This window comes from Mustelus asterias, chromosome 4 (genome assembly GCF_964213995.1).
Source record: "Mustelus asterias chromosome 4, sMusAst1.hap1.1, whole genome shotgun sequence".
NCBI classification, from domain to species: Eukaryota; Metazoa; Chordata; class Chondrichthyes; order Carcharhiniformes; family Triakidae; genus Mustelus; species Mustelus asterias.
The window spans coordinates 14,265,723-14,291,415 of record NC_135804.1 but is presented as its reverse complement, the minus strand read 5'-3'; the positions used below and the strand labels follow the sequence as shown (position 1 = coordinate 14,291,415).

Genomic DNA, 25,693 nt, shown 5'->3' with positions numbered 1-25,693 from the left:
GGTGGAGCGGGCTCGAGGGGCCAGATGGCCTACTCCTGCTCCTAGGTCTTATGAAAGACGTGCTGGTTAGATGCACTGGCCATGCTAAATTCTCCATCAGTCTACCCAAACAGGCACCGGAGTGTGGCGACTGGGGGATTTTCACAGTAACTTCATTGCTGTGTTAATGTAAGCCTACTTGTGACGCTAATAAATAAACTTTAAACTATATCTTTAGACTGAGGTGAAAATGCTATCCACTGATCCAAAGGTGGTATTCAATGTGCGTTGATAAGAAATCACTATCATTGAGCATTTTTGTGTCCTTCTGGAAGGTTCTTTACACTGCAAATGCAAAAAGGACACGCGTTTATCACTGTACATGATTTTATTTTTGATTTTTGTCAGAAATTACAGCAATATATTCATAAATACCTAATTACTACATTCAACAAATAATATATTACATTACAATAAATCCAAACAATACACTTAAAACATAATTTTCACAGCATCAACCCACCCCCCCCCCCCTCCCCCACCTGCACCCCCAATTATAGTGGAGGTTTCATCTGCTTCCTTGAAAGAAAGTGATATATCAAATGTGCACAGGCTGTAACAGAAGTGCAGAGCTAAAGTCCAATCTAACCAGATTTATAGATACAGTGACCTATCAAGACAAATCCGCCATTGAGTAGCAGGTGTGCAGTGCAGGGAGGTGGGTTATTAGCAGTGGATCGGATGATTGCAAAGCGGGGATCGTGGCTACAAGATGTACACTATTGTTTGTCAACTCTCTCGTGCTTGACCTCAACTCCTGCCAGGTTTGGGGGTCAGAGACAGGACGGCGAGTGATTTTTGCCACCGCAGGTTGTTGGGGAACTGGCATTTCCAAGGCCCTTGGGTATTTATCATGGCAGCATTTGGGTGGCAAACTGCATTAGATTGGAGTGGGGGGGGGGGGGGGGGGGTGTAACGGCTGGGCAGACATGGCGTTGTCCAGTGAATCATTGCTTCATTGGTCCGAGTGTGAGAAGGAACCTATTTGGTGCCATTGGCATTTGTTTTTGTCTGGCACGTCATTGAATTCCGTACCACCTCTCGGAAGGTGAATCGCAATTGGTCTCAACAAGACTATACTGTGGCACTCAGGATAGATACACAGTTAGAAAGCGGTGACAGCATTGGCTGGAATTGATCGCTTTTCATTTAATTTCATAAGGAACATGGATATTCTTCAGAGTTGTTTGACCTCATCTTCCCCTCACAAATCTCTGTCCTTGGGTTTTTTTTAAAACTTGGGTTCGGAATGGAACTGGATTGAACTAGATTCGCTCAGTAAAGTGCTCACTCCTGCTAACAGTGGTACAATTACAGCCAATTCTCACTCCAGCTGAAGATGGCATCTGCGCCATGTCATCCAAGGTAGATTGCATCATAGCCTCAGCAATACTTTAGAAAGAGGCAAGTCTTGCAAAACACCAGCCTTTTTTTAATTTACCAGTGTCACAAGTAAGGTTTACATTACCACTGCAATGAAGTTACTGTGAAAATCCCCTAGTCGGCACACTCCGGCGCCTGTTCGGGTACTGAGGGAGAATTTAGCATGGCCAATCCACTTAACCAGCACGTCTTTCGGACTGTGGGAGGAAACATGAGCACCCGGAGGAAACCCACGCAGACACAGGGAGAACGTAAAGACTTCCGCACAGACAGTGACCCAAGCCGGGAATCGAACCCGAGTCCCTGGCGCTGTGAGGTAGCGGTGCTAACCACTGTGCCACCCTAAGATGGTGATGTCCCTTTGAAATTTGCAAAAACCCAACAGACCCTTTAACTTCCCCATTTTAAAGGGGTTTTAAATTGTTTTAAATTCCAGCTAGTATTTGCATATCTGTGATACAATAAGAATTCTGTTGCCAGGTCAGGCAGTCGAACTTCAATCTAAAACCCAATTCAATTGGAGGCCTTGAACAGTAACTGCAAAATTACAAAAGATACCAGCACACCTTAAGGTCCTGATGAGTGAGTGTATTGTGTGTTCCCTAAACAAGACTCAAAAGCACTGGCTAATGAACCTCTGCTTCCAAGATGAACTGAGTGTCCACACACAGTTTGATCATCATTAGCAGCCTTTACATCATTCTGACTCCTGCCATTCAGAATTGGAGAAATGTTCGCGACTGCTCTTTTCTTACAAAATAAATTCTGATTTCTTGCGATAAAGAAATTCAGATTTGATTCAATTGTTATCTTTGGTACAAGTGACTGAGTCTCAATGGCGTTTGGAGACTGGGTGTTCACTCGTTGGGTTGGCCTATAGCGCCGACCAGCTTCTGATCATTCACTGGTGTGGCAAATGGCAGCTATCTTGGAGATGCTAAGAGTCACAGCCTGCCAAGTTGGACCTGTATTGGTCAAGGTGGAGCCATTAGGAAGAAAGTCATTTTTTTTGTGGTAGTTCCAGTCAGGAGGAAGGAAGCTTGATGGGAAGATACAAATTTTGCAACAGTTAAAGATCAAATTCAACAACCATTGACTACTACTTGGGATGATTTGCCAGTTAAATGCAAGCCTATGCAGGGTAAAAGACCTTCAGCTAGAAATAGGCTGTTGGTGACACCCAGTATTAGAAGGCGGCTCTACCATATATTGGAAAGGTACATCTTGAACCCTTGTAATTATTTCCTAGGCTTTGGATAATGTTTGTCATGTGATGACTTCTGCAAGTATTGAATCATATGATTTTGCTACACTGACAATGGTGGCAGTTTCTACATGTTCGTCTATGGGTGCTTAGACAGCCTAGGTACTTGTCTGATAACAAATCATAGCAAAGATGTGGAGGTTATGTGGATTGGCCATGCTAAATTTTGCCTTACTGTCCCAGGATGTGTGGGTAAGCGGGATTAGTGGGATAAATACCTAGAGCTCCAGGGGTCGGGCCTGCGTGGAATGATCTGAAGGAGGGTCTTTGCAGACTCGATGGGCCAAATGGCCTCCTTCTGAACTGTAGGGATTCAATGATAAGAGAGACAAGTGTAGTACCAAGCCCAAGGTGGGGTGCAATGCCTTATCTCGTCAGCTTGGATCTTGTTTGTCTCTCTTGTGGGGATCGTGAATTGGATTCAATTTGAATTTGGTTTTTGGAGCCAGCCAGGAGATGGAGTTGGGTCTGCCCGACCCACTCTGAGCATTGGCTTTGTAGCTTGAAGAATGGAGTGAAACTTTTTTTTTTAAAAACGTGTTGAGATTACTGGTTGCATTTAACAGGGTTGGCAGGAATGGTGGTAAGGCCAGCAATAAGAGTCCCAGTACAGCAGTATGACTGACTGGAGACATGTGGTGGGTGAGAAGGCACCTTGTCATGGTCACTTAGTGGAGCACCTGCGACTAGGTTTGAAGAAGAGAGGATTTGCTCAAAATCTCTAGTTGCAGTAAGTACAGTAACTATCATAAATACAGTGTGTGGGTGTCCGTGTACAACACCCAAAGGAAAATCCTTTCTATCCATCACAGAATTTCCACTCGATATTTGTAGGTTATTGGAAGAAAATCCATTATCTGCACCAGTGCAGAATATTAGCACCATCTAGACTTCTAAAGTTGACAAGCAGCGAGAATGGTCTCCTTGCCTTTCTCTACGCTAGGGTCCCAGTGGTTACCAGCCACCATCCAGTACCTCACTCAAGTTCTGACTCAAGTGTGTGAGTCTGAGAAGAGTTGGAAGCTGTGGGGGAGGGTGGGGTGGGAGCTTAGCTCCTATCCTTGCCCAACATTCCCACACACATTAACTCTGAGGGTAATAGTGATCAGGAGCAGGAACCCAGGCTGATTTTCCCTCACTCGGGACACGAGTTGGGTTCCTGTTCCCGGCCCAGCGTCACACATCAATCAGAACCCTTTCTACTGCATGTGGCTCAGTATGACATTGAGAAGGTTGCATCCCGAGCATGCCATTTGGTGAACTGGATGTGTTCTATCTCTCCAAGTGGATCAAGCCTAATGAACAAAAGAGAATCTGTTGGTGGTTTGACATACTATCCCTTCATCACAGAATGCACTGAGCCCTCCCTGCAAATACAATAGGAGCAACATATGGCACAAGACCCATTCAGGAAGCACTGCAATCTGACACTGGGGTCCAAACCTCTGAGTGATTGGCAGCGGCACTCCCAGGTACAATTAACTTAGCACTTAGAAGAGTCCCAAATATAAAAAAAACCCTCTGCAACCTCTCAGCTCTTAGGGCATCCTATTCTTGTCACCGATAATCTCTTAGTCTCCGATACCCATTAAAGAAAAGCACCGTTCATTCAGCAGGTTGTTGATTACACCTCTTAATTAAGGTACGGTAACTCCTGTGAGAAAATACTGAGAGGGTGGGTGGGAATGGGAGAACAGGGGTACAAGAGTCCCATCTTCCCCTCCCCCTGTGGTCTTTATACGCTGAGGTTAGGGAAACAGGAACAGCAAATAACAATTTGGAGCTCTTAAAAAATTATTGTTGGCCAAGTCAAATTGTGGCTTGATATCAGATTAACCATTCTCATTATTTGTCTTTTCGACAACTCTTCATTCTGTGGCACTGCATTAGCTAAAATAGGATAGCCGAGCCTCTTCGATTTTTGTAAATGTAGTAGCAATTCTTCTTTGTGGGCAGTGGGAGGATCCATTCTCCCCCACACAGGGGAGGGGAGAGCCCATTCTCCCCCACACAGGGGAGGGGAGAGCCCATTCTCCCCCACACAGGGGAGGAGAGAGCCCATTCTCCCCCACACAGGGGAGGGGAGAGCCCATTCTCCCCCACACAGGGGAGGGGAGAGCCCATTCTCCCCCACACAGGGGAGGGGAGAGCCCATTCTCCCCCACACAGGGGAGGGGAGAGCCCATTCTCCCCCACACAGGGGAGGGGAGAGCCCATTCTCCCCCACACAGGGGAGGGGGGATACGATGCGAGGGACCATTCTCCCCCAAACAGGGGAAAGGGGATATGGTGCGAGAGCCCATCCTCCCCCACACAGGGGAGAGTCCATCCTCCCCCACACAGGGGAGAGTCCATTCTCCCCCACACAGGGGAGGGGAGGGCCCATTCTCCCCCACACAGGGGAGAGGGGATACAGTGGGAGGGCCCATTCTCCCTCACATGGCAGGATTGGGGTATCCCTAAGTCAGCGACTCTGAAGATGATTTAATTTAAAGAGAAAAGCTGATCTGTGAGAAATACCGCTGAATGCTACACTCGCACTGGACTAAAGCTTGGAATCTTCACAGACAAGTGGACTGACTTATTTGCAGGGTCACAGGTTTTGAATGAATAGCAACAGATATATTTAAATTTTCCATCCCTTTCACTTCACCTGCTTATCTATGAAGGCTCAAGGTTTAAAAAAACAACTTTTGGATAAAAAGGGCAGTGTTTATAACTTGCATGGGAGAAGGATTTGAAAAATGCACTGTAGAACATTAATAAATGCTTTCATTTCTTCCCCTCCTCACAACTTTGCAGTTGATGTCCCCATTTTAGGGATTTCCAAAGGGCTTTTTCTGATGGGACTGTCATGGTTGTAGCCTACCTGGGTCTTATATTAATTCAGGGGAAGGAAGTTTAGAGATTATGGTTTCAGTACAATGGGTCACATGTCTCACAGCACATCATTCTTTTAACTCACACCCATTATGAAGATGTTACTGGCCCAGTTGAGGGGCTGAGGGGGTGAGAGGGTGGTGGTGGGGGTGGGGGAAGGAATAATGCACACTTAACCCTTTCAATACCAGGACGCAGCAGTCACCCATCAACTGACAAAGAGCGAATAATCCCACCACCTCTGTCTACAGCTCTACAGCTCGATGTGAAAAGAAAAGAGGAAAATCGAAAAGTTATTTCTCGTGTTCAAAAAATGCACCATCGGACAAGGAGAACCAAGCGGGGAGTGGATGGGGAACTTTCCGAAACAGGCCGGTCACGTACAACCTCTTCCAATTCCAACAAGCGCTGACTTTCCAAGTGTAAAACGGGACGTTCGATCTTTTTTTTCTTCTCTCATTTTACGTGGAGGGAATTGAGCGCCCATTACAGGCAAGTGCAAATTAGGTACGGAAAAAAAAATATTACAGTACAATAGGAGGAGAGATAAAGCAGCTGATACAGCCACAAGTCGCCAGGGGTGCTTGTCTGTCTCAAGCACGTATAAATATCGGGGATGGGGGCGGGGGAGGGGAAGGAAAGGGGGAATGGGGAGGTGGCTGGGGGGGGGGGGTGGGGGGGGGGGTGGGGGGTGGGGTAAAGGCTTTGCATCCTCCTCCTCTACAGGAATCTTAAACTGGTGCTACACGAAAATAGAACGTCAGCGCATGCACCAGTGAAAACCACTTCGCCCCCAATTTTTTGGGATTTAAAAAAAAAACACTTCAATTTTTTTTGATGTCCTGACCAGCAGCGGGTACGAACACTAAATGCAAGATATTTGCCAAAGCAGAAACATATTAAAAATGGCAAGCTTTAATAACAATAATTAAAGTAATAAAAACATACAAAATCTGTTTTCATTTATATACAGTACAAGGCAAAGCACCTCTTTTGTGAAAAATCATTTTTATTTATTTTTAATTAAAAAAAAACCCCCTGCCCTTCAGGCTGTAGTCTATTTTTTTAAAAAATGTACACACTCAGCTCTGTAACATGCGATTTAAAAGACTCTGGTTTTAAAGGTACCTTCAATTGCCTTAAGTGCATTTTTTTTCTGGTTTTAAGAGAAAGTCTCATCATCTGAGCGAGCCTGGAACTGTTGTGGCCTGGTTGCAGTACAAGGGGCCTGAAGGAGAGCCAGTGTTTTGGGTGGTTTTTTTTAGGTTATGGGGGCTGGGGGATTGGTTTCAGGGTGCGTGGGGGAATGGGCAAGAGATCTCCCAAGGATTGTAGCAGGAGGATTAACGGAGGGGGGGGGGGGGGGGGGGTGTCTGAGAGGAGAGGTGGCGAAGCAAGGTCCTTCAATCACGCGTGGTCGGCATCGGGCAGCTTTCTCCAGGGATTCGGCTCTTCCGCTGCTCGGGTTTTGGGCTAATGGGCGTCCCCGTGCGAGAGATCCGACGGTTACCGCTTTCCGCCCGCGCTGCCCTGACAAGCCACTCGAGCAAAGAAGTACGGAGAAACTGTCCAGTCAACGCGTGTACATTGTGGATGTATTAGTGTTGGCTCTGGAGGTCACAATGAGGTCTCCCCCACTCTCTAAAAAGCAAATTGTCCTTTTTAACAGGGGTCAGGGGACAAAACAACGATAGTCAGATATTCAAACAGGCTGGAAAAAAAAAAGGTGTCCCTTAAGCAAATTTATGTAAAAATAGATCCAGAAGTCTTGTTTCGGTTGCATTGCAATGTTCATTCAAAAAAGGCTGATTATCCATTTACCCCCTTTGCTTCATATGTGGCACGTTTCCTTAGGTCTTGCCTAGAGTATCGATTCCAATGGGAATATTAAATACCAGGATAATAAAATAGTTTCTCTATGTCGTGGCCGAGCTAACAAGGGTGTCACCTTGGGTAGGACTTGAAGTAGCTTCTAGACCAGTGCATTGTGGGCAGTGCAAGGCACTTTCTTAAATGGTCCAGTTCCGAATGGAGTCTTTCCCTTTCCGAGGCGAGTTTCTGTTTCTGAGCCAAAAGTTCCTGCAATTCAAAGAGAACCAGAAGCACATTGTAACCAGTGACCGGAATCGCTGTTGGGAAGTTGCTTGATCTCGAATTCTTTAAAGTTACTTAACTTCTGCCCTTTATTGTACACTGGTTCACACAGGCTGCAGATTTCATGAAATATGCCAACATCTGTTTTACTTACAGGTGAAAACTTTGAAAAAAGTTGACAAGAACGACCAGTTGACCCCCTTCATGTCTGTGCCAACTGTCTGCACGACCAATTCATCTACTGTCGCTCCCCATAGTCCTGCACTCGTTCCCTGACAGCTAATGATCCAGTTCCCTTTGAAAGCCACGACTGAATCTCCCTCCACTGCATTCATAGAGTCATAGAGATTTGCAGCACGGAAACAGGCCCTTCGGCTCAACTTGTTCATGTCGTGCTTTTTTGTTTAACCACTAATCTAGTCCCAATTGCCTGCATTTGGCCCACATCCCTCTATACCCATCTTATTCATTTAACTGTCTCAATGTTTTTTAAAAGACAAAATTGTACCCGCCTCTACTCCTACGTCTGGCAGCTTGTTCCAAAACATTGCCGCTCTGGAGCCTTTTGTATCTCTCCCCTCTCACCTTAAACCTATGCCTTCTAGTTTTAGGCTCCCCTACCTTTGGGAAAAGATGTTGATTATCTTGCTGATCTGTGCCCCTCATTATTATATAGACCTCTATAAGATCACCCCTCAGTCTCCTACGCTCCAGGGAAAAAAGTCCCAGTCTATCCAGCCTCTCCTTATAACTCAAGCCATCAAGTCCCGGTAGCATCCTAGCAAATCTTTTCTGCACTCTTTCTAGTTTAATAATATCCTTCCTATAATAGGGTGACCAGAACTATACACAGTATTCCAAGAGTGGCCTTACCAATGTCTTGTACAACTTCAACAAGACAATGTTCTGGCCAATGTAACTCTGATAGATAGGGGCACATTCCGGACTATTGAATCAATGTTCGTAAACAAACATTCACCATTTCATAATTGGAGATGCAATTGAATTCCCAACAGTAGTTTTTGGGGGTGGGGGTATACTCTGGATTAAACCTGTTCTGTAAAAAAATCTATTCAGGGTCCAAAGTTCCTTATTTCTATGATGTGTTGGCGAGGGGGGTGGGAATTTGGCACGTGACCAAGGCAGCAGCCACTCTAAGGATTGTTGACTGGTTAGATTGCTTAACACTATGGGTGGAACATGTTCCACTGAGGCACCATTGGCTCTTGCAAACTATGGGTGGGATCTTGGGCGCGCACTCCCTGTATGCGAGATCGCTGGTGGGGGATTCAAGATCCAGCTGGCAAGATCGTGATTTCCAATACCCCTCGCTCCCAAAATGCTGATGACACCACCGTAGTGGGTCAGATCTCAAACAAAGATGAGACAGAGTACAGAAAAGAGATAGAGAATCTGGTGAACTGGTGCAATGACACGAATCTCTCCCTCAATGTCAACAAAATGAAGGCGATAGTCATCAACCTCAGGAATGTAGTGGAGGACATGCCTCTGTCTACATCAATGGGGACAAAGCGGAAATGGTCGAGAGCTTAAAGTTTTTAGGTGTCCAGATCACCAACAACGTGTCCTGGTCCCTCCATGCCGACGCTATAGTTAAGGAAGCCCACCAACATCTCTACTTTTTCAAAAGACTAAGGAAATTTGGCATTTAAGCAAGACTCTCACCAACTTTTACAGATGCACATAGAAAGCATTCTTTCTGGTTGTATCACAGCTCATTATGGCTCCTGCTCTGCCCGAAACCATTGCAGGGTCGTGAATGAAGCCTAGCCCATCATGCAAACCAGTCTCCCATCCACTGACTCTGTCTACACTTCCCACTGCTTCGGAAAAGCAGCCAGCGTAATCAAGGACCCCACACACCCTGGACATACTCTCTTTCACCTTCTTCTGTCGGGAGAAAGATCCAAAAGTCTGAGGTCATGTACTAACCAACTCAAGAACAGCTTCTTCCCTGCTGCCATCAGACTTTTGAATGGACCTATCTTGCACTAAGTTGATCTTTCTCTATGTCCTAGCTATGACTGTAACACTACATTCTGCACTCTCTCCTTTCCTTCTCTATGAATGGTATGCTTTGTCTGGATAGTGCGCAAGAAACAATACTTTTCACTGTATGCTAATACATGTAACAATAATAAATCAATAAATAAATCAAATCAGTCAGTTGTAAACAAGTGGATTTTTCGAAAAGGTTTGGTCTCAGCACTTACCGACATACTGAGGGAAAGCTGTTCTGCGGTCAGGCTGAGGTTATAATGAAAGTTTTCCAGCCGTCGGCACTGGGCCTGAAGAACTTGCCTCTCCACATTTTGTTCTGAAATAAAATGATCAATTTTGTGTTATTCCATTTCTTAAAAGCATAAACTCGTCACCGAATTGTTGGTAACGTGGGGAATTGATGGGTCTCAGAGCTCACATCTTAACATTTGAAACAGTCAAGGGCGATACAAGGTCATACGGCCCTTTAAGTTGATGACTTCTATTGTCTTTGAAGAAAACTTTCCTTCTGATGAGAATGCAAGGTTTGTTTTCTTGACATAATCCTTTGAGTTCTTCCTCAGGTTTCCTTCCACTCCCGAGGGCACTGACCCATCCTGGGGTTATTGATTGCTCTCTGATATCTCCTCATTATGGGTCTTGGTTGTCCTTTGATCTGACGTCTCAGATCAGAGGACAATCAGAAGGTGGCCAATCTTGACATAGGACAATGAGTTCACATATGGGGTTACTGTCGCTGACTTTATTCTCGTTTCCCCTTTGACGCCACTATGCAAGCACAATATTGAACACTGGCTGATCTTTTATTTTACGTCCAGCCTGCCAGCATCTGGACTGAGATGGGCTCACTTAATTTGGTCTGAACCTGGGATCTATGTGACTGTAGCAAACCCAGCAATGCCTTTACCAACTGAGCCATCGCAATCGCAACATTCTCAGTTTCGCACCTCAGTGAAGCAACTGAAGGAATTTTCTCCCCCAAACACCTGATTCCACTGAGAAACCTTTACAAATATTGCACAATGAACTTAGTGAATGGAGAATAGCAACTTATTGCAATGCTGCAACAGGAGGTCTGGTGGCGCAGCGATGGCATCTCTATCTCAGGGCCAGAAACTACAGGTTCAAGTCCCACACCAGGACTTGTTGGCCATGGAAGGGGTGTTCATGGTCATCAGGCTGGGACTCCTTCCACCACCTCCCCACTATTCTCCAAAGGAGACAAAAATGTGTTTGAAAATGCACTAAAACAATGATGTGGCCTAAGAAGCGTAACCTCTGACTAAAACGATGAGTATAGAATGATAGAATCATAGAATGTACGGCATGGAGACAGGCCCTACAGCCCAAATTGGTCATGCCAACCAAAAAGCCCATCTAAGCTAACCCCATTTGTCTGCATTTGGCCCAAATCCCTCTAAACATTTCCTATCCATGTATCTGTCCAAATGCCTTTTAAATGTTGTCAATGTCCCTGCCTCAACCACTTCCCCCAGCAGCTCATTCCACACACGCACCACCCTCTGTCTAAAAAAGTTGCTCCTCAGGTTCCCATGAATTCTTTCCCCTCTTAACTTAAACCCTAAGCCCTCTGGTAACGAAATGAGATATCAGGTTTCAGCATAAATATTAATCTACATTCAAATGAGTATTATTTCTGTGGCAACTCCCAGCTCCACGACTTTTATCACCAAGAAGTAGAAGAGCCGCAGTTCCAGGACCTGGAATGTGAAGGCTCACATTTCCACCTTCCCTCTATTGTTCTGGGACAACACTTCAGTGTAACCTACACAAGACCATTGGAAATACTTCTCCAGCACATGGACTGCAGTGGTTCAATAGGAAGTTCTACCACCACTTTCTCAGGGCAATGTGGAACAGGTTTAAAATGAGGCTGAGATTCAAGATTGGGGGCAGTCCTGTCAATTGCCTTGTGAAAACTTTGTTGAGCTCTTGCACCTGAGGTTAAACCTGCACTGTGCACAGAGCACAACCTGGCCACACAGACCAGTAATCTACAACTTTCGCTCCAAGGGAGAAGTCCTCAACTGGTCTCAGAAGTCCAAAAGGCCTGTTGGTTAGGTGCAGTGGTCATGCTAAATTCTCCCACAGTGTATCCGAACAGGTGCCAGAGAGTGGTGACGAGGGGATTTTCATAGTAACTTCATTGCTGTGTTAATGTAAGCCTACTTGTGACACTAATAAATAAACTTAAAACTTGAACGTAAGGATTATTGGACATGCACCTAACCTTTGATTCTCTTGCCAAATTAAGAATCTAACTCAACCCTTAAAAATATTCAATGATCCTGTCTCCATTGACTCTGGGAAAGAGAATTTCACAGACAAAAGACCCCGAGTGAATTTTTTTCATTATTCCCTCATTGGATGTGGATATCTCTGGCAAAGCCAACATTTGTTGCCCACTATCCCTAATTGCCCTTGAATTGTGCGGCTTACTGGGTTATTTCAGAAGGCAGTTAAGAGTCAACCATGTTACTGTGGGTCTGGAGTCATATGTAGGCCAGACCAGGTAAGGACAGCAGGGGGCATTAGTGAACAAGATGGGTTTTTATAACAATCAATGATAGTTGTCACCATTAGAGAGACTGGCTTTATGTCCCAGATTTATTGATTAATTGAATTTAAATTTCATGGTGGGATTTGAACCTGTGTCCTCTAGGCCTCTGGATGATGAGTCCATCACCACTACAACACCATACAAAAATTCCTCCTCACCTCTGCCCTAAATGCGAGACCGCTTATCCAGACTCACGGCCCTCTGAGAGAAATAAATTTTCCTCATCTATGTTTTAAATTTCACGTCATATTCGGCACATCGTGAGCCGAAGGGCCTGTTCCTGTACTTCCCTGTTCTATGTTCTAAATGAGTGACCCCTACTTTTAAACAGTGACCCTCAGTTCTAGATTCTCTGACAAGAGGAAACATCCTCTCTACATCCACCCTGCCGATACCCCTCTTAAAGGTTTCAATCAAGTCGCCTCATTCCCCTTGTAATAAACAACAACATTCCATTTGCCTTCCGAATCACTTGCTGTATCTGTGTACTAACTTTCTGCGATTCATATCACAGGACATCCAGATCCCTCTGTGGGACCTGGGTTCAATTCCCAGCTTGGGTCACTGTCTGTGCGAAGTTTGCACGTTCTCCCCGTGTCTGTGTGGGTTTCCTCCGGGTGCTCTGGTTTCCTCCCACAGTCTGAAAGACGTGCTGGGTTAGGTGCATTGGCCATGCTAAATTCTCTCTCAGTGTACCCGAACAGGCGCCAGAGTGTGGCGACTCGGGGATTTTCACAGTAACTTCGTTGCAGTGTTAATGTAAGCCTACTTGCGACACTAATAAATAAACTTTAACTTTAAAACTCAAGAGTTCTCCCCATTTAGCTAATAAACTTTAAGAAATTTAAGATAGTGTTACTAGACCACTAATCCAGAGGCTCAGGGGCTGGATGCAAATCCCATTATGGCAGCTGGTGGAATTTAAATTAATTTAATTAAACGAATAAAATCTGGAATTAGTCTTGGTATTGGGAACCATGAAATTATTAGATTGTTGTAAAAACCCATTCAGTTTACTAATGTCCTTTAGAGAGGGAAATCTGCCATCCTTACCTGGTCTGGCCTACCTGTGATCCCTGGCCCACAGTAATATAGTTGGTTATGAATTGACCTCTCAAATGGCTGAGCAAGCCAGTCAGTTGTACCACACCCATCGCAGCGTACCTTCGACATATTCCTGGTAAGCCTCGAAGACCGCTTCAATGCCCTGCCACTTTGACTGGAAAGGCCGCGGGTCCTCCTCTTCCTCGTCATCTTCATTGTCGGATTCCTCCTCGCGCTCGCACGCCATCCCTTTCCTGGTCTGGGTGGCCGCATGCTGGCCATTCTGATGTGTAAACAGGGTCCCGCTGACCGAGTGCATCTCTGGAATGTTGTAGCGGACAGAGGCATCCAGCTTGTGATTTTGTTCCGCAGTTAGTGTCGCCGTGGTACCTGGAGAGACACGCAGGTCAGAGAAAGCAAAAATAAATCAACGTTTCGAATGGTGGTGGTGATACCCTGGGGAGGGGGGGGGGGGGAGTAAGGAGATGGCTTGGTGGGTTGAGAATATCTCAACAATGCTCACTTTGACAATCTGCTGACCTGTACCTCAACAGATGACCCAAGTGGGCAATCTCTGGATTTGTGTCAACAAACCTTCTATAAATTTAGTTGATCTTTCTCTACACCCTAGCTGTGACTGTGACACTATACTCTGCACCCTATCCTTCCCTTCCCCCATGTTCTACATGAACGGTATGTTTTGTCTGCATAGCGCACAAGAAACAATACTTTTCACTGTGTCCCAATACATGTGACAGTAATAAATCAAATCAAATAATGACATTGCCACGCCAACCGGTTGAAGAAATGCACATTGTTTAACTCCTTTCTTGCAATCTATTTCTGCATCTTTAGGTTGCCTGCAATTACCTTGCTTTAGTTCATGTACTGCCACTCTCTTTGCTCAACTCTTCATGAAGCCACTTGACATGTTGTTATAATATTAAGTTTTAATATTTTATTTATTTGTGTCACAAGTAAGCTTATAGCTTTCATTTGTGGGCTCTAATTTGTTTGAAGTTTATTAGTGCCACAAGTAGGCTTACATTAACACTGCAATGAAGTTACTGTGAAAATCCCCTAGTCACCACACTCCGGCACCTGTTCGGGTACACTGAGGGAGAATTTGGCATGGACAATGCACCTAACCAGCACGTCTTTCAGACTGTGGGAGGAAACCAGAGCACCCGGAGGAAAGCCAAGCAGACACGGGGAGAACGTGCAGACTCCGCACAGTCACCCAAGCCGGGAATGGAACCCGGGTCCCTGGCGCTGTGAGGCAGCAGTGCCGCCACCATTCATGCAGACCAATGTGTGTTTAAACTGACCGCAATGAAACAGGGATTTGCCTTCACTATTTGCCTGTGTTTATCTAATTCTGAATTTCAGCCAGAAAAATAAGGCAGACTAATAATAAAATGCAAACAAATAATCATTTGCAATTATTGCCGGTTGACATGTTCAGAATCTCCTTCTTGCTGAAAAGCCAGCTGGTTAATTGGATGCTTTGAGAGGGAGTGCTCGCTTCGATCAGGTTCAAACCCAGCGGGTGTCTGGCTTCCTGGTGTAAGAAACAGTTGCTAAATCACACAGCTTTGAAAGGAAGCAGCAATCTATCCTGAAACGCGTGTGCAGCATTTGTAACAGGTTTGCCCTTTCCAACAGCCCAATCACTCAACATGGAAAGGACAAAAAAAAACTTGCATTTCTATAACACCTTTCACAACCTAAGGACGCCCCAAAGCTCTTTACAGCTAATGGAGTAGCTTTTGAAGTGCAGTAGGCCAACTTTACACACATCAGGATGCCACTGACAGCAATATGACATTGACCAGATGATCTGTTTATGTGATGGTGACTGAGGAATACATTCTGGCTCTGGACAGGGCACTAAGAGAACGCCACTAATCTTCTGAATCCCTGAGAAGGCAGATTGGCACCTCAACCGAAACACGCCACACCTCTGACAATGCAGCACTCCCTCAGTACTGCATTGGAGTGCACCAGGTGCTATGCTTAAGACTCAGGAGTGGGACGGCACGGTGGCACAGTGGTTAGCACTGCTACCTCACAGCTTCAGAGATCTGGGTTCAATTCCAGCCTTGGGTGACTGTCCGTGTTTGCACATTCTCCCCGTGTCTGCGTGGGGTTTCTCCCGGGTGCTCCAGTTTCCTCCCACACTCCAAAGATGTGCAGGTTAAGTAGATTGGCCATGCTAAATTGCCCCTTAGTGTCCCAAGTTGTGTAGGTTAAATGGAGCAGGGTAAATGTGTGGGGTTGTGGGGATAGGACAGGGGAGAGGGCCTGGATAAGATACTCTATCAGAGAGTCGATGCAGACTCAATGGGCCAAATGGCCTCTTCTGCACCGTAGGGATTCTATGAACCCAACATCTTCCGACCTGGAGTCGGAGAATGCTAGCACTGAGCCAACAGCTGACACCTTAGTGTAATAATACTGTGGCCAGTTCTCCTGATGGCTCTGATAGCCTCACACAATGTGGTCCTGTGCTTCTTAGCTAGTGACCAGGCGGCATTTGGTTCAACAACTGCTCTGTGCGGAGTTAGCTGCCTTCAGCTGGGCCACTTACACACAGTTTTAGGGTTCTTGAGGCAGTGGCACTGTGGTATTGTCAATGGACTAGAAATGCAAGAGACCCAGGTTAGTGTTCTGGGGATTGGGGTTCAAATCCCATGATCAATATAAATCTGGAATTAAATATTTAATGATTACCCTGGTCTATCTGGTTCATTAATATATTTTAGGGAAGGAAATCCGCCCTTCTTGCCTGGTCTGTTCTATATGTGACTCCAGATCCACAGCAATGCGGCTGATTTTATGGGGGAGGTGATGGTGTAGTGGTAATGTCACGAGGCTGACATTCCAGAGGCCCAGGCTGATGCTCTGGGGACACAGGCTCAAATCCCAATGCAGGGGAATTTAAAACCAAAAGAGAGAATGCTGGAAAATCTCAGCAGGTCTGGCAGCATCTGTAAGGAGAGACAAGAGCCGATGTTTTGAGTCCAGACGACCCTTTGTCAAAGCTGGAACATAGGGGAATTTTAATTGAATTCTGTAAATCTGGAATATCCAAGTTAGATTGGGGGAGAAGATTCCAATTAGGAATTGTGCTGGAAAGCGTGAGGACTGCTGTGGTGGGTTCCCATTGGCACCGTGGCACAGTGGTTAGCACTGTTGCCTCACAGCGCCAGGGACCCGGGTCCAATTACAGCCTTGGTTGACTGTCTGTGTTGAGTTTTCACATTCTCTCCGTGTCTGCATGGGTTTCCTCCGGGTGCTCCGGTTTCCTCACACAGTCCAAAGATGTGCAGGTTCGGTGGATTGGCCATGCTAAATTGCTCCTTAGTGTCAGCTAGATTAGCAGGGTAAATACATGGGATTACGGGGATAGGGCCTGGGTGGGATTGGAGTCGGTGCAGGCTCGATGGGCCGAACGACCTCCTTCTGCACTGTAGGGATTCTATAAAAGCTGCAGTCTCGGATGCTGCATGATTCATGGCCACTCGGGTGACACCTTGCGCCAGCAGGGAGTGGCACAGGAGGAGGATATGGGTTAGAAAAAAAACCAAGCAAGAAAGCAAAAGTCAAACTTCAATGTAAACAACACAATCTACCTGGACTATTTGAGATTCTAAAACGGAATGGGCTGGATTTGATAAGGTGCAGTGTTTCCGCCCGCGATCCGCCCCCGACTGAAAGCTTGATTGGGAAGCTGCCAAAGTTAATGACAGCAACTCTGTAACCATTTTACACTGTGATTGGCTTAGGATGGCCTCTGGCCTTGTCTGGGGAGGAGGCCCCATTGTCCAAAGCTGCTGGCTTAGAACTCCCGGTTCCAGTGGAGCCACTACTGGAACTGGAGCCAGTCCCCTTTATTTTAGTTTGTATTCACTTAAGAGACGTGGGTGCCGGTGGCGAGGACAGCATTTACTGCCCACCCTGAGAAGGTGGTGACGAGCTGCCTTCCTGGACTGCTGCAATCCCTGAGATTATAGGATGGTATGACTTTGGGAGGAGGGTGGCACGGGAGGCCTCTTGATAGGTGGTTCCTAACCCCTTTACCAACACTGGCCCGCATAACGAAAGCTGCTGGACTACACTTGGCATGGACCTCCCCTGGCTTAGTGTATAATGATGTGGAGATGCCGGCGTTGGACTGGGGTAAACACAGTAAGAAGTTTAACAACACCAGGTTAAAGTCCAACAGGTTTATTTGTGGTAGCAAAAGCCACACAAGCTTTCGGAGCCCCAAGCCCCTTCTTCACCTGAAGAAGGGGCTTGGGGCTCCAAAAGTGTATCATAGCAGTCGGAGGCAGGGGAGGTGGGGGGGCGGGAGGGGCGGGGGTGGGGAGGCTTAAGTAGCCATTAATTGGCCACTGACGGACTTCGATAGGCCCCAGGGTGGGCAGGCCGCCCAATGCGTCTTCCGTCTCCTGTCCAGGTGAGGATGGGCAGGTGAACAGGTCACTCGCTGCATTTCACAAGCATCGTCCCACCTTCAAACACACCTGTGGAGGACCCTAAACTCCAGCCCAATATCTAATCAGTCCTTTAACTTACTCGGGGATGCAATGGCCTAGTGGTATTATTGCTCGACTATCAATCCAGAAACTCAGCTAATGTTCTGGGGACCCGGGTTCAAATCCCGCCACGGCAGATGGTGGAATTTGAATTCAGTAAAAAGTATCTGGAATTAAGAACCTACTGATGACCATGGCACCATTATCGGATAAACCCACCTGGTCCACTAATGTCCTTTAGGAAAGGAAATCTGCTGTCCTTACCTGGTCTGGCCTGCATGTAACTCCAGAGCCACAGCAATGTGGTTGATTCTCAACTGCCCTCTGAACAAGGACAACTAGGGACAGGCAATAAATGCTGGTCAGCCAGCGACACCCATATCCCATAAGTAAATTTTTGTAAAAGCTGGTTTTCTGAAGGTTCTGAGCAGATAGAGGATCCACAAACTGATTTACATTGTAAGAAGTCTCACAACACCAGGTTAAAGTCCAACAGGTTTGTTTGGAATCACGAGCTTTCGGAGCGCTGCTCTGATCACTCACCTGATGAAGGAGCAGCGCTTCGAAAGCTTGTGATTCGAACCTGGTGTTGTGAGACTTCTCACTGTGACCACCCCAGTGCAACGCCGGCATCTCCACATCATGACTTACACTGTGGAAGATGACAGACACACTGGGTGGGATCTTTCAGCGCTGACACCAGTGGGCACATTTTGATTTGATTCATTATTGTCACATGCGTCGGGATACGTTGCCAACTGTACTGTGGGCACTGCCATGATTTTGCCATAGAGGCCAAAGCCTGAAGGTTGCTGGCTGGTGGCAGGCCAACGGGAGGCCTCCTACACTTCCCGCTCCACCAGAGACTCAGGGATCTGTGTGTGGGCCGCAGCTGTGTCCATCGGCCACTGTGCGGAGGGGCTTCAGTACCGCAGGGGCAGCCTGCCAGCCTGCACCACATTTCAATTTAAGAACTAAATATCTCCATAGCAGCTGGAGTTGGCACTGAGGGTTGTTATTTTAAAATGGTGGATAACGGGTCAGGTTTTACTGAGCGGATGTTATAAAAATCCCGTGGAATTAATGCAATGGATTCTCTTTCAACCAACATCATCAAAAAACTGAGTGCTGCTTGCATGAAGCTTACTGGTGGAGAATGACTGCAGAATTAAATGCGTTTCAAAATATAATTACATGCATGAATTGTTTTTGGATGTTTTGCTGTTTGAATTTAAGGTTATTTACCACGATATATCTACTGGTACATTAAGCCTTATCATAATCATACAGTTTGGGGCTATTAGACCGCAACAGATTAGCAGCGATGTGCACCATACAGTCTAAGATAGTTTAAAGTGGATGACGCACAATTAACAGTTGTATTTTTCTTCAGGCATCCGGTCCCACTTACCTTTATGCTTCTGTAATGCTCGCTGCGTGGACTGCAGCACGGATTCGTGAAACTGCTGGGCAAAGTCCTCCGCCATGAACACTTCCCAGGGCTTGCTTTTCTCACTCAGGCTGTGCATGGAAGCAGGGTTCTCCTTCTGCAGGGCACCCGCGGCATTAGTTAGCACGCTCACTGTCCTGCTCCCGACAGGCCCTTCCAGCGGCCTACTTTTGTCGCTGTGCAGGCCGGGCTCCTTTGGCCTGGCGGTCGTCTCCGAGGCTTTGGGCAGCTCCGCCCGGACCGGCTCGGCACTCTTCCGGAGTTCTGGCGGGGCCGGAACGACGGGGGTGGCACTTGGCGGCCTGTCGGAGTCGGCCACTGAATGTGCATTCGGCAATTCGGCTGCGGTAACTGCAGGAGGAAAAGCAGGCAAAGGTTCTCAGAATCAAAAAAAAGGAAATGCTCTTCAGACGCCGCAGGGTTCTGCTCAAGGTGCTGCCCAGGCATGAACGACAGGGACCGCACTTAAAGGAAAATCAGTTTCCTCATTCCCTGTCAGAAGGTGACCAATGTTCCCAGGAAGCTGCGCGAGTGCATGGCTACGCAGTAACTCGCAAGCCCTGCTCTGTGAGAAACACTGTGTGCATAGTCACACAAACAGAGGAACCATGCAACAAATCAAATGCACTGTGCTGCACAGCAACCAATTTTACAGGAAACAATATGCAGGAGGACAGGGAAAAGGTACAAGACCATAATGCCTGTTTGGAGGGTCGGTGCAGACACAATGGGCCAAATGGCCTCCTTCTGCACTGTAACAATTCTGTGACGTCTGGTACCAAGACATGTCTCAATTGGCAACTCTCTCCAGTAAACTCACATTCAGGTGGACAATCTGTTGTGTCGGCTTATTCAGCAATGCCGAGGGGTGGGGTGGTGGGGGGTGCCCTTGCTTATTCCTCCATTCACCCTTTGCCCAGCTGAGATCAGTGAAACCAGTAGACTCGAGCCTAGGCCCTCCAGGTCAGTAACTGCACGAGGCAGCGGCTTCTCCAATCGGAACACTGATTTCCACAGCTGGTTACCTTCCCCTGTGGTTATTTTGGCCTCTGGATCTTGGCTAGTTTTACCTTGCCCTAGGCCGCAGGGTACTGGGAGATAATTGCACTGCGCCAATCCAGGCCAACATTAGTTACTGCGGCACAAACCAGGGATCAAACCTGGGAGTCCCTCATCAGCCAACGCAGTGCCATAGATTTAATTACTAACCACTGGACCAGCTTACATTAACTTTGGGATTTGCACACTCTGGCCAAAGGCACAGGAAAAGACAAAGCCTAAAAAAAAAACCCCTTTAGCACATCAGCTGCCTGGGGCTTGTAGGTCGCGTGATGTGCCATTTCTCCAGGTGTGAAAATTGAAGGGGTCACCACAAAGTCAGAAGAAAGTCACCCTAAGGTGTACTTCCCATTACGTTCAGCAGTTCAGGAATCTCCCGCAGACGAGTTACACAAGGATCGCTTGAAGAGTCAACACTCACCAGTCTGAGAAGAGCTGGGGCTGCTACACGATGGAGGAGAGAGATATTTAAAAGTTGCTTCTGAAGGCCGTGGCTTCTGCTTTAGGGAATGGATCATTTCCATCAGGGTCTCCTTTTCTGTGTGTGGGAGAGAAGAGCACCAATAAATAACAGGGTCAACACCGAGCTTTTAAACAAGTAGCTAATTCAATAGAGGAATTTCACACACACACACTCGCGCGCGCGCACACACACACAGGTGCACACACCCACACACATACACGGACATGTACACACACGTGCACACACACACACACGTGCACGCACACACTCAGACACACTCACTCACACACTCACTCTCACACACACACACACAGGCACACTCACTCTCACAGGCACACTCACTCTCTCACACACACACAGGCACATTCACTCACACACACAGGCACACTCACTCTCTCACACACACAGGCACACTCACTCTCACACACACAGGCACACACTCTCACACACACACAGGCACACTCACTCTCACACACACACAGGCACACTCACTCTCACACACACACAGGCACACTCACTCTCACACACACACAGGCACACTCACTCTCACAGGCACACTCACTCTCTCACACACACACACAGGCACACTCACTCTCTCACACACACAGGCACACTCACTCTCACACACACACAGGCACACTCACTCTCACACACACACAGGCACACTCACTCTCACACACACACAGGCACACTCACTCTCACACACACACAGGCACACTCACTCTCACACACACACAGGCACACTCACTCTCACACACACACAGGCACACTCACTCTCACACACACAGACACACTCACTCTCACACACACAGACACACTCACTCTCACACACACAGACACACTCACTCTCACACACATACAGGCACACTCACTCTCACTCTCACACACACACAGGCACACTCACTCTCACACACACACAGGCACACTCACTCTCACACACACACAGGCACACTCACTCACACACACACACAGGCACACTCTCACACACACACATACAGGCACACTCACTCTCACACACACACAGGCACACTCACCCACACACACACAGGCACACTCACTCTCACACACACACACAGGCACACTCACTCACACACACACACACAGGCACACTCACTCTCACACACACACAGAAACACACACGCACAATCCCATGTAAATGGCAGAAGGAAAGTTTAATATCTTTTGATTTCAGCTCAAAGATACTTTCAAGGTTTTAATTAAAAATACTTTCATTTATTTAATCATCTTTAAAATGACTCAAAGCGCTGCACCTAATCAAGTCCTGCTCGCAGCAGGAACTCTTGCCAACTTCGGCTCAGTAACACTCTCAACCTCTGAGTGGAGGGAGCAAAGGTGAGTGGAGTGGGTAAAATACTTGGAATAGAGACATAATTTGGGAGGGAACTGTCATGGTGTCAGGTTATGGCGTTAGGTGTCAGCCACTGACGGCTCAGTTAATCCCACCATCACCTCCCAGTCAAAAAGTCATTGGTTCAAATCCCACCCTGGATACTTGAGCAGAAAATCCAAGCTGACATTCTGGTGCAATACCGAGGAAGAGCTACACTGCTGGAGGTGCTGTTTTTGGATAAGACAATCTTTCTTCAACTCCCTCTTCCCCTTCTTGGCCCTCCAGCAGATAGATCTGTCACACCGGGAAGGCTCGGTGTGAAGAGTAGTAATGTGGATAAGATACCAGATATTAGGATGGAAAAGACTGTTTTCAGGGAGGACGGACAAAGGGGGAGATTTGGGAGAAGGGAGAAACAATGGAGGTGGGAGTGACCATAAGAAATTGGTGCAGAATTAGGCCATTCAGCCCATCGAGTCTGCTCCGCCATTTGATCATGGCTGTTAAGTTTCTCAACCCCATTGTCTCACCTTTTCCCTGTAATCTTTGACCCCCTTACCAATCAAGAATCTATCTATCTCTGTCTTAAATACACTCAATGACCTGGCCTCCACAGCCTTCTGTGGCAATGAATGAGTGGGTGGGTAGAGAAATAAAATGATCCCATCAGAATAAACAAAAATGTGGAGGCTGATTGCTGTCCGGGACCTGTCCGTAAGAAACACTCATAGAATCCACAGTGCAGAAGGAGGCCATATGGCTCATCGAGCCTGCACCAACAACAATCCCACCCAGGTCCTGTCCTATCCCCGTAAGCCCACATATTTACCCTCCTAATCCCCATGACATTAAGGGGCAATTTAGCATGGCCAATCAACCAAACCCGCACATCTTTGGACTGTGGGAGGAAACTGGAGCACCCGGAGGAAACCCACGCAGACACGGGGAGAATGCGGAGCAAACTCCACACAGACAGTGACCCGAGGCCGGAATCGAACCCGGGTCCCTGTGAGGCAGCAGTGCTAACCACTGTGCCACCGTGCCGCCCCCTCAATGGGAAGGTGCCTGCTTTTACCTTTTCGTTTCTCTGGGAGTATGTGTGCAAGACTAAAAGACGTCAGGAATCTCTTCTTCTCCGCGAGGTCGGGAGTGCTGTTCATCTCGTCGGCGCTGTACTTGCTGGTGTGCAGGGGCCGCGGTGAGGGCGCCTGGCGTTTGTTGGGGACGCGTGGCGGCGAGGGACTCCGCTCCATCAGCATCCGCCGCCTCTTGCGTTGTTTCTGTTTCAGCAGCTCCTCTCTCTGTGCCTGGGTGGTCAGACTGAACACTCTCAGAAAATCCAGTTTCTAAAACGGCAAAGGACAGGGGGTAATGAGCTCAGTAACACCCGAGAACACAGGAAGGGGAAAGGGCAATGGTGCAGATACCTAAAAATTGACTGATTCAATGTTCCTTTTCTGCTTCTCATTCTATTCATATTTCATAACGATTAACTCGAAAGATTAGATAGAGCCTGAGATTGGTGTGAGGCTGCAGGGCTGGGGAGGAAGGAGAGACTTGCATTTATATAGCGCTTTTCACACCCACCGGACATCTCAAAAGTGCTTTGCAGTCAATGAGGTATTTTCCACTGCAGTGGAATCTCGGAAGCACAACAGCCAATTTACACCAAGCAAACTCCCACAAACGGCAAGATGCTTTCTGGAGGGATAAATGTTAGGACACCGGGGTTTAACTTCAAAGCAAATTACTGCGGATGCTGGAATCTTATTTTTTATTCATTCATGGGATATGGGCGTCGCTGGCTGGGTCAGCACGGGGTGACACGGTGGCACAGTGGTTAGCACTGCTGCCTCACAGCGCCAGGGACCCGGGATCGATTCCCGTTTTGGGTCACAGTCTGTACGGAGTCTACACGTTCTCCCCGTGTCTGCATGGGTTTCCTCCGGGTGCTCCAGTTTCCTCCCACAGTCCGAAAGACATGCTGGTTAGATGCGCTGGCTATGCTAAATTCTCCCTTAACTCGAATGGGCGTCGGAGTGTGGCGACTAGGGGATTTTCACGGTAACTTCATTGCCGTGTTAATGTAAGCCGACTTGTGACATTAATCAATAAACTAAAACTAAACTAAAACTAAACTAAATCGAACCCGGAGCCCTGGTGCTGTGAGGCAGCAGTGCTAACCACTTGGTTCAGGAGGAAGGTTCAAGCATGACCAGGGCCTCGGCCTACTCCCACAGGCTTACAGCGTTCTTATTGGCCTGTACAGCTCCACTCCATCCCGACGAGGGAGGACAGGCGATACAGTCGCAAGTCACAGCCGGCAAACATCTCTGCAGGATCGCGTGTGCTTGTCCTCCTGCTGTTCTGTAAATCGTGGAACACGTGGGAAAAGCTGAGTGTTTCCTCCGGCTCCCGGAGACCGGGCGCTAGCATGGCACCGTCTTCTGAAACAATTTTACAATGCGGTGTGGGTCAATTGAAGCTCTTCAACTCATCGCCATGTAGCTGAATTCAAGCTGGTAAATTGGTGAATTGATGAGTAGAGGAACTAATGATCCTGTTCAGTGATTTAATTGGAAGCATCAGGGGACAGAATGAAGAAATGCATTGAGATGATAATGTAATTAAATGAAGATTGATTGACGCAAGGCAAATTAAGATAGTTTTTACACCTAATTCAGGTCAGTCTGTTGCTATTTAGCGCTGTTATGTCAATTGCTGTAATGCCACCCACCCAGTCAGCCACCCCACTCCACTGCATTGTAGACCCGATCAATTTCTTATCTTCAGTCACCGTTATGTTAGTGTTAGGTGCAAGGACACAAATGTAAATTACTGGACCTGAATGCCTGTTTTGGTAAGGTAATCTATAGAATCTCCCTAGTTTAGGTACACAGAATCAGATGAAGAGCAAGTTGAAGGGATACTATCATCCTCAGGGTACACAGAGGGCAAAAGAAAGAAGTACAAAGTCGTGTGATTGTAGAATTCTACAGCACAGAAAGTGGCCGGGTCAGCTGCCAAGCCAGGTTACCATGGGCAACATGGTGGCACAGTGGATAGCACTGCCGCCTCCGAGGGCCTGCGTCAAAAAGGCTGCCCCAAACAACCCAGGATAAGGGACAAGTATCCGAATTACAGGATGGTCCCATAAAATCCAGGATGGTTAGTCAACCTGCTGGAACCCGAGAGATGGAGGATGTTGTGGATGGGAGGAAATGTAAAGAATCTTACAGCATAGAGAGAGGCCGTTTGGCCCATCGTGTCCTTCCCGGCTCTTTGGAAGAACTACATAATTAGTCCACTTCCTGGCTCTTTCCCACCTATTAATATTCATATAATCCAGCGGTTTAGACTCAATATTTATCCACTTACTACAGCGATTAACCAAAACAAGGCTTTCCCTTCCACTGCGAAGAAATCGTGCGCCCACAGTTTTCTTGCACTTGACTTTGAAATGAAACAAACCTGGGCCGGATCATGTCTCATTCCGAGACACACTTTGCAACCTTTCACTAA

At 47.1% G+C, this 25,693-nt stretch overlaps 1 protein-coding gene across 5 annotated transcripts in view; it reads right to left on the bottom strand.

The window, feature by feature from the left end:
- Positions 1-357: 357 nt before the first annotated feature.
- gse1b (Gse1 coiled-coil protein b) overlaps positions 358-25,693 on the bottom strand; it is a 608,766-nt gene continuing 583,430 nt past the window's right edge. For all 5 annotated transcript variants that reach the window (XM_078210578.1, XM_078210579.1, XM_078210582.1 and 2 more), the window contains 6 exons: positions 23,247-23,517; positions 20,779-20,895; positions 19,260-19,649; positions 13,428-13,697; positions 9,895-9,998; positions 358-7,645 (listed from right to left, as the gene is read on the bottom strand). In XM_078210578.1, coding sequence (XP_078066704.1) covers positions 7,511-7,645; positions 9,895-9,998; positions 13,428-13,697; positions 19,260-19,649; positions 20,779-20,895; positions 23,247-23,517 — 1,287 coding nt within the window. In that variant the 3' untranslated portion in view covers positions 358-7,510. The remainder of the gene's footprint in view (positions 7,646-9,894; positions 9,999-13,427; positions 13,698-19,259; positions 19,650-20,778; positions 20,896-23,246; positions 23,518-25,693) is intronic.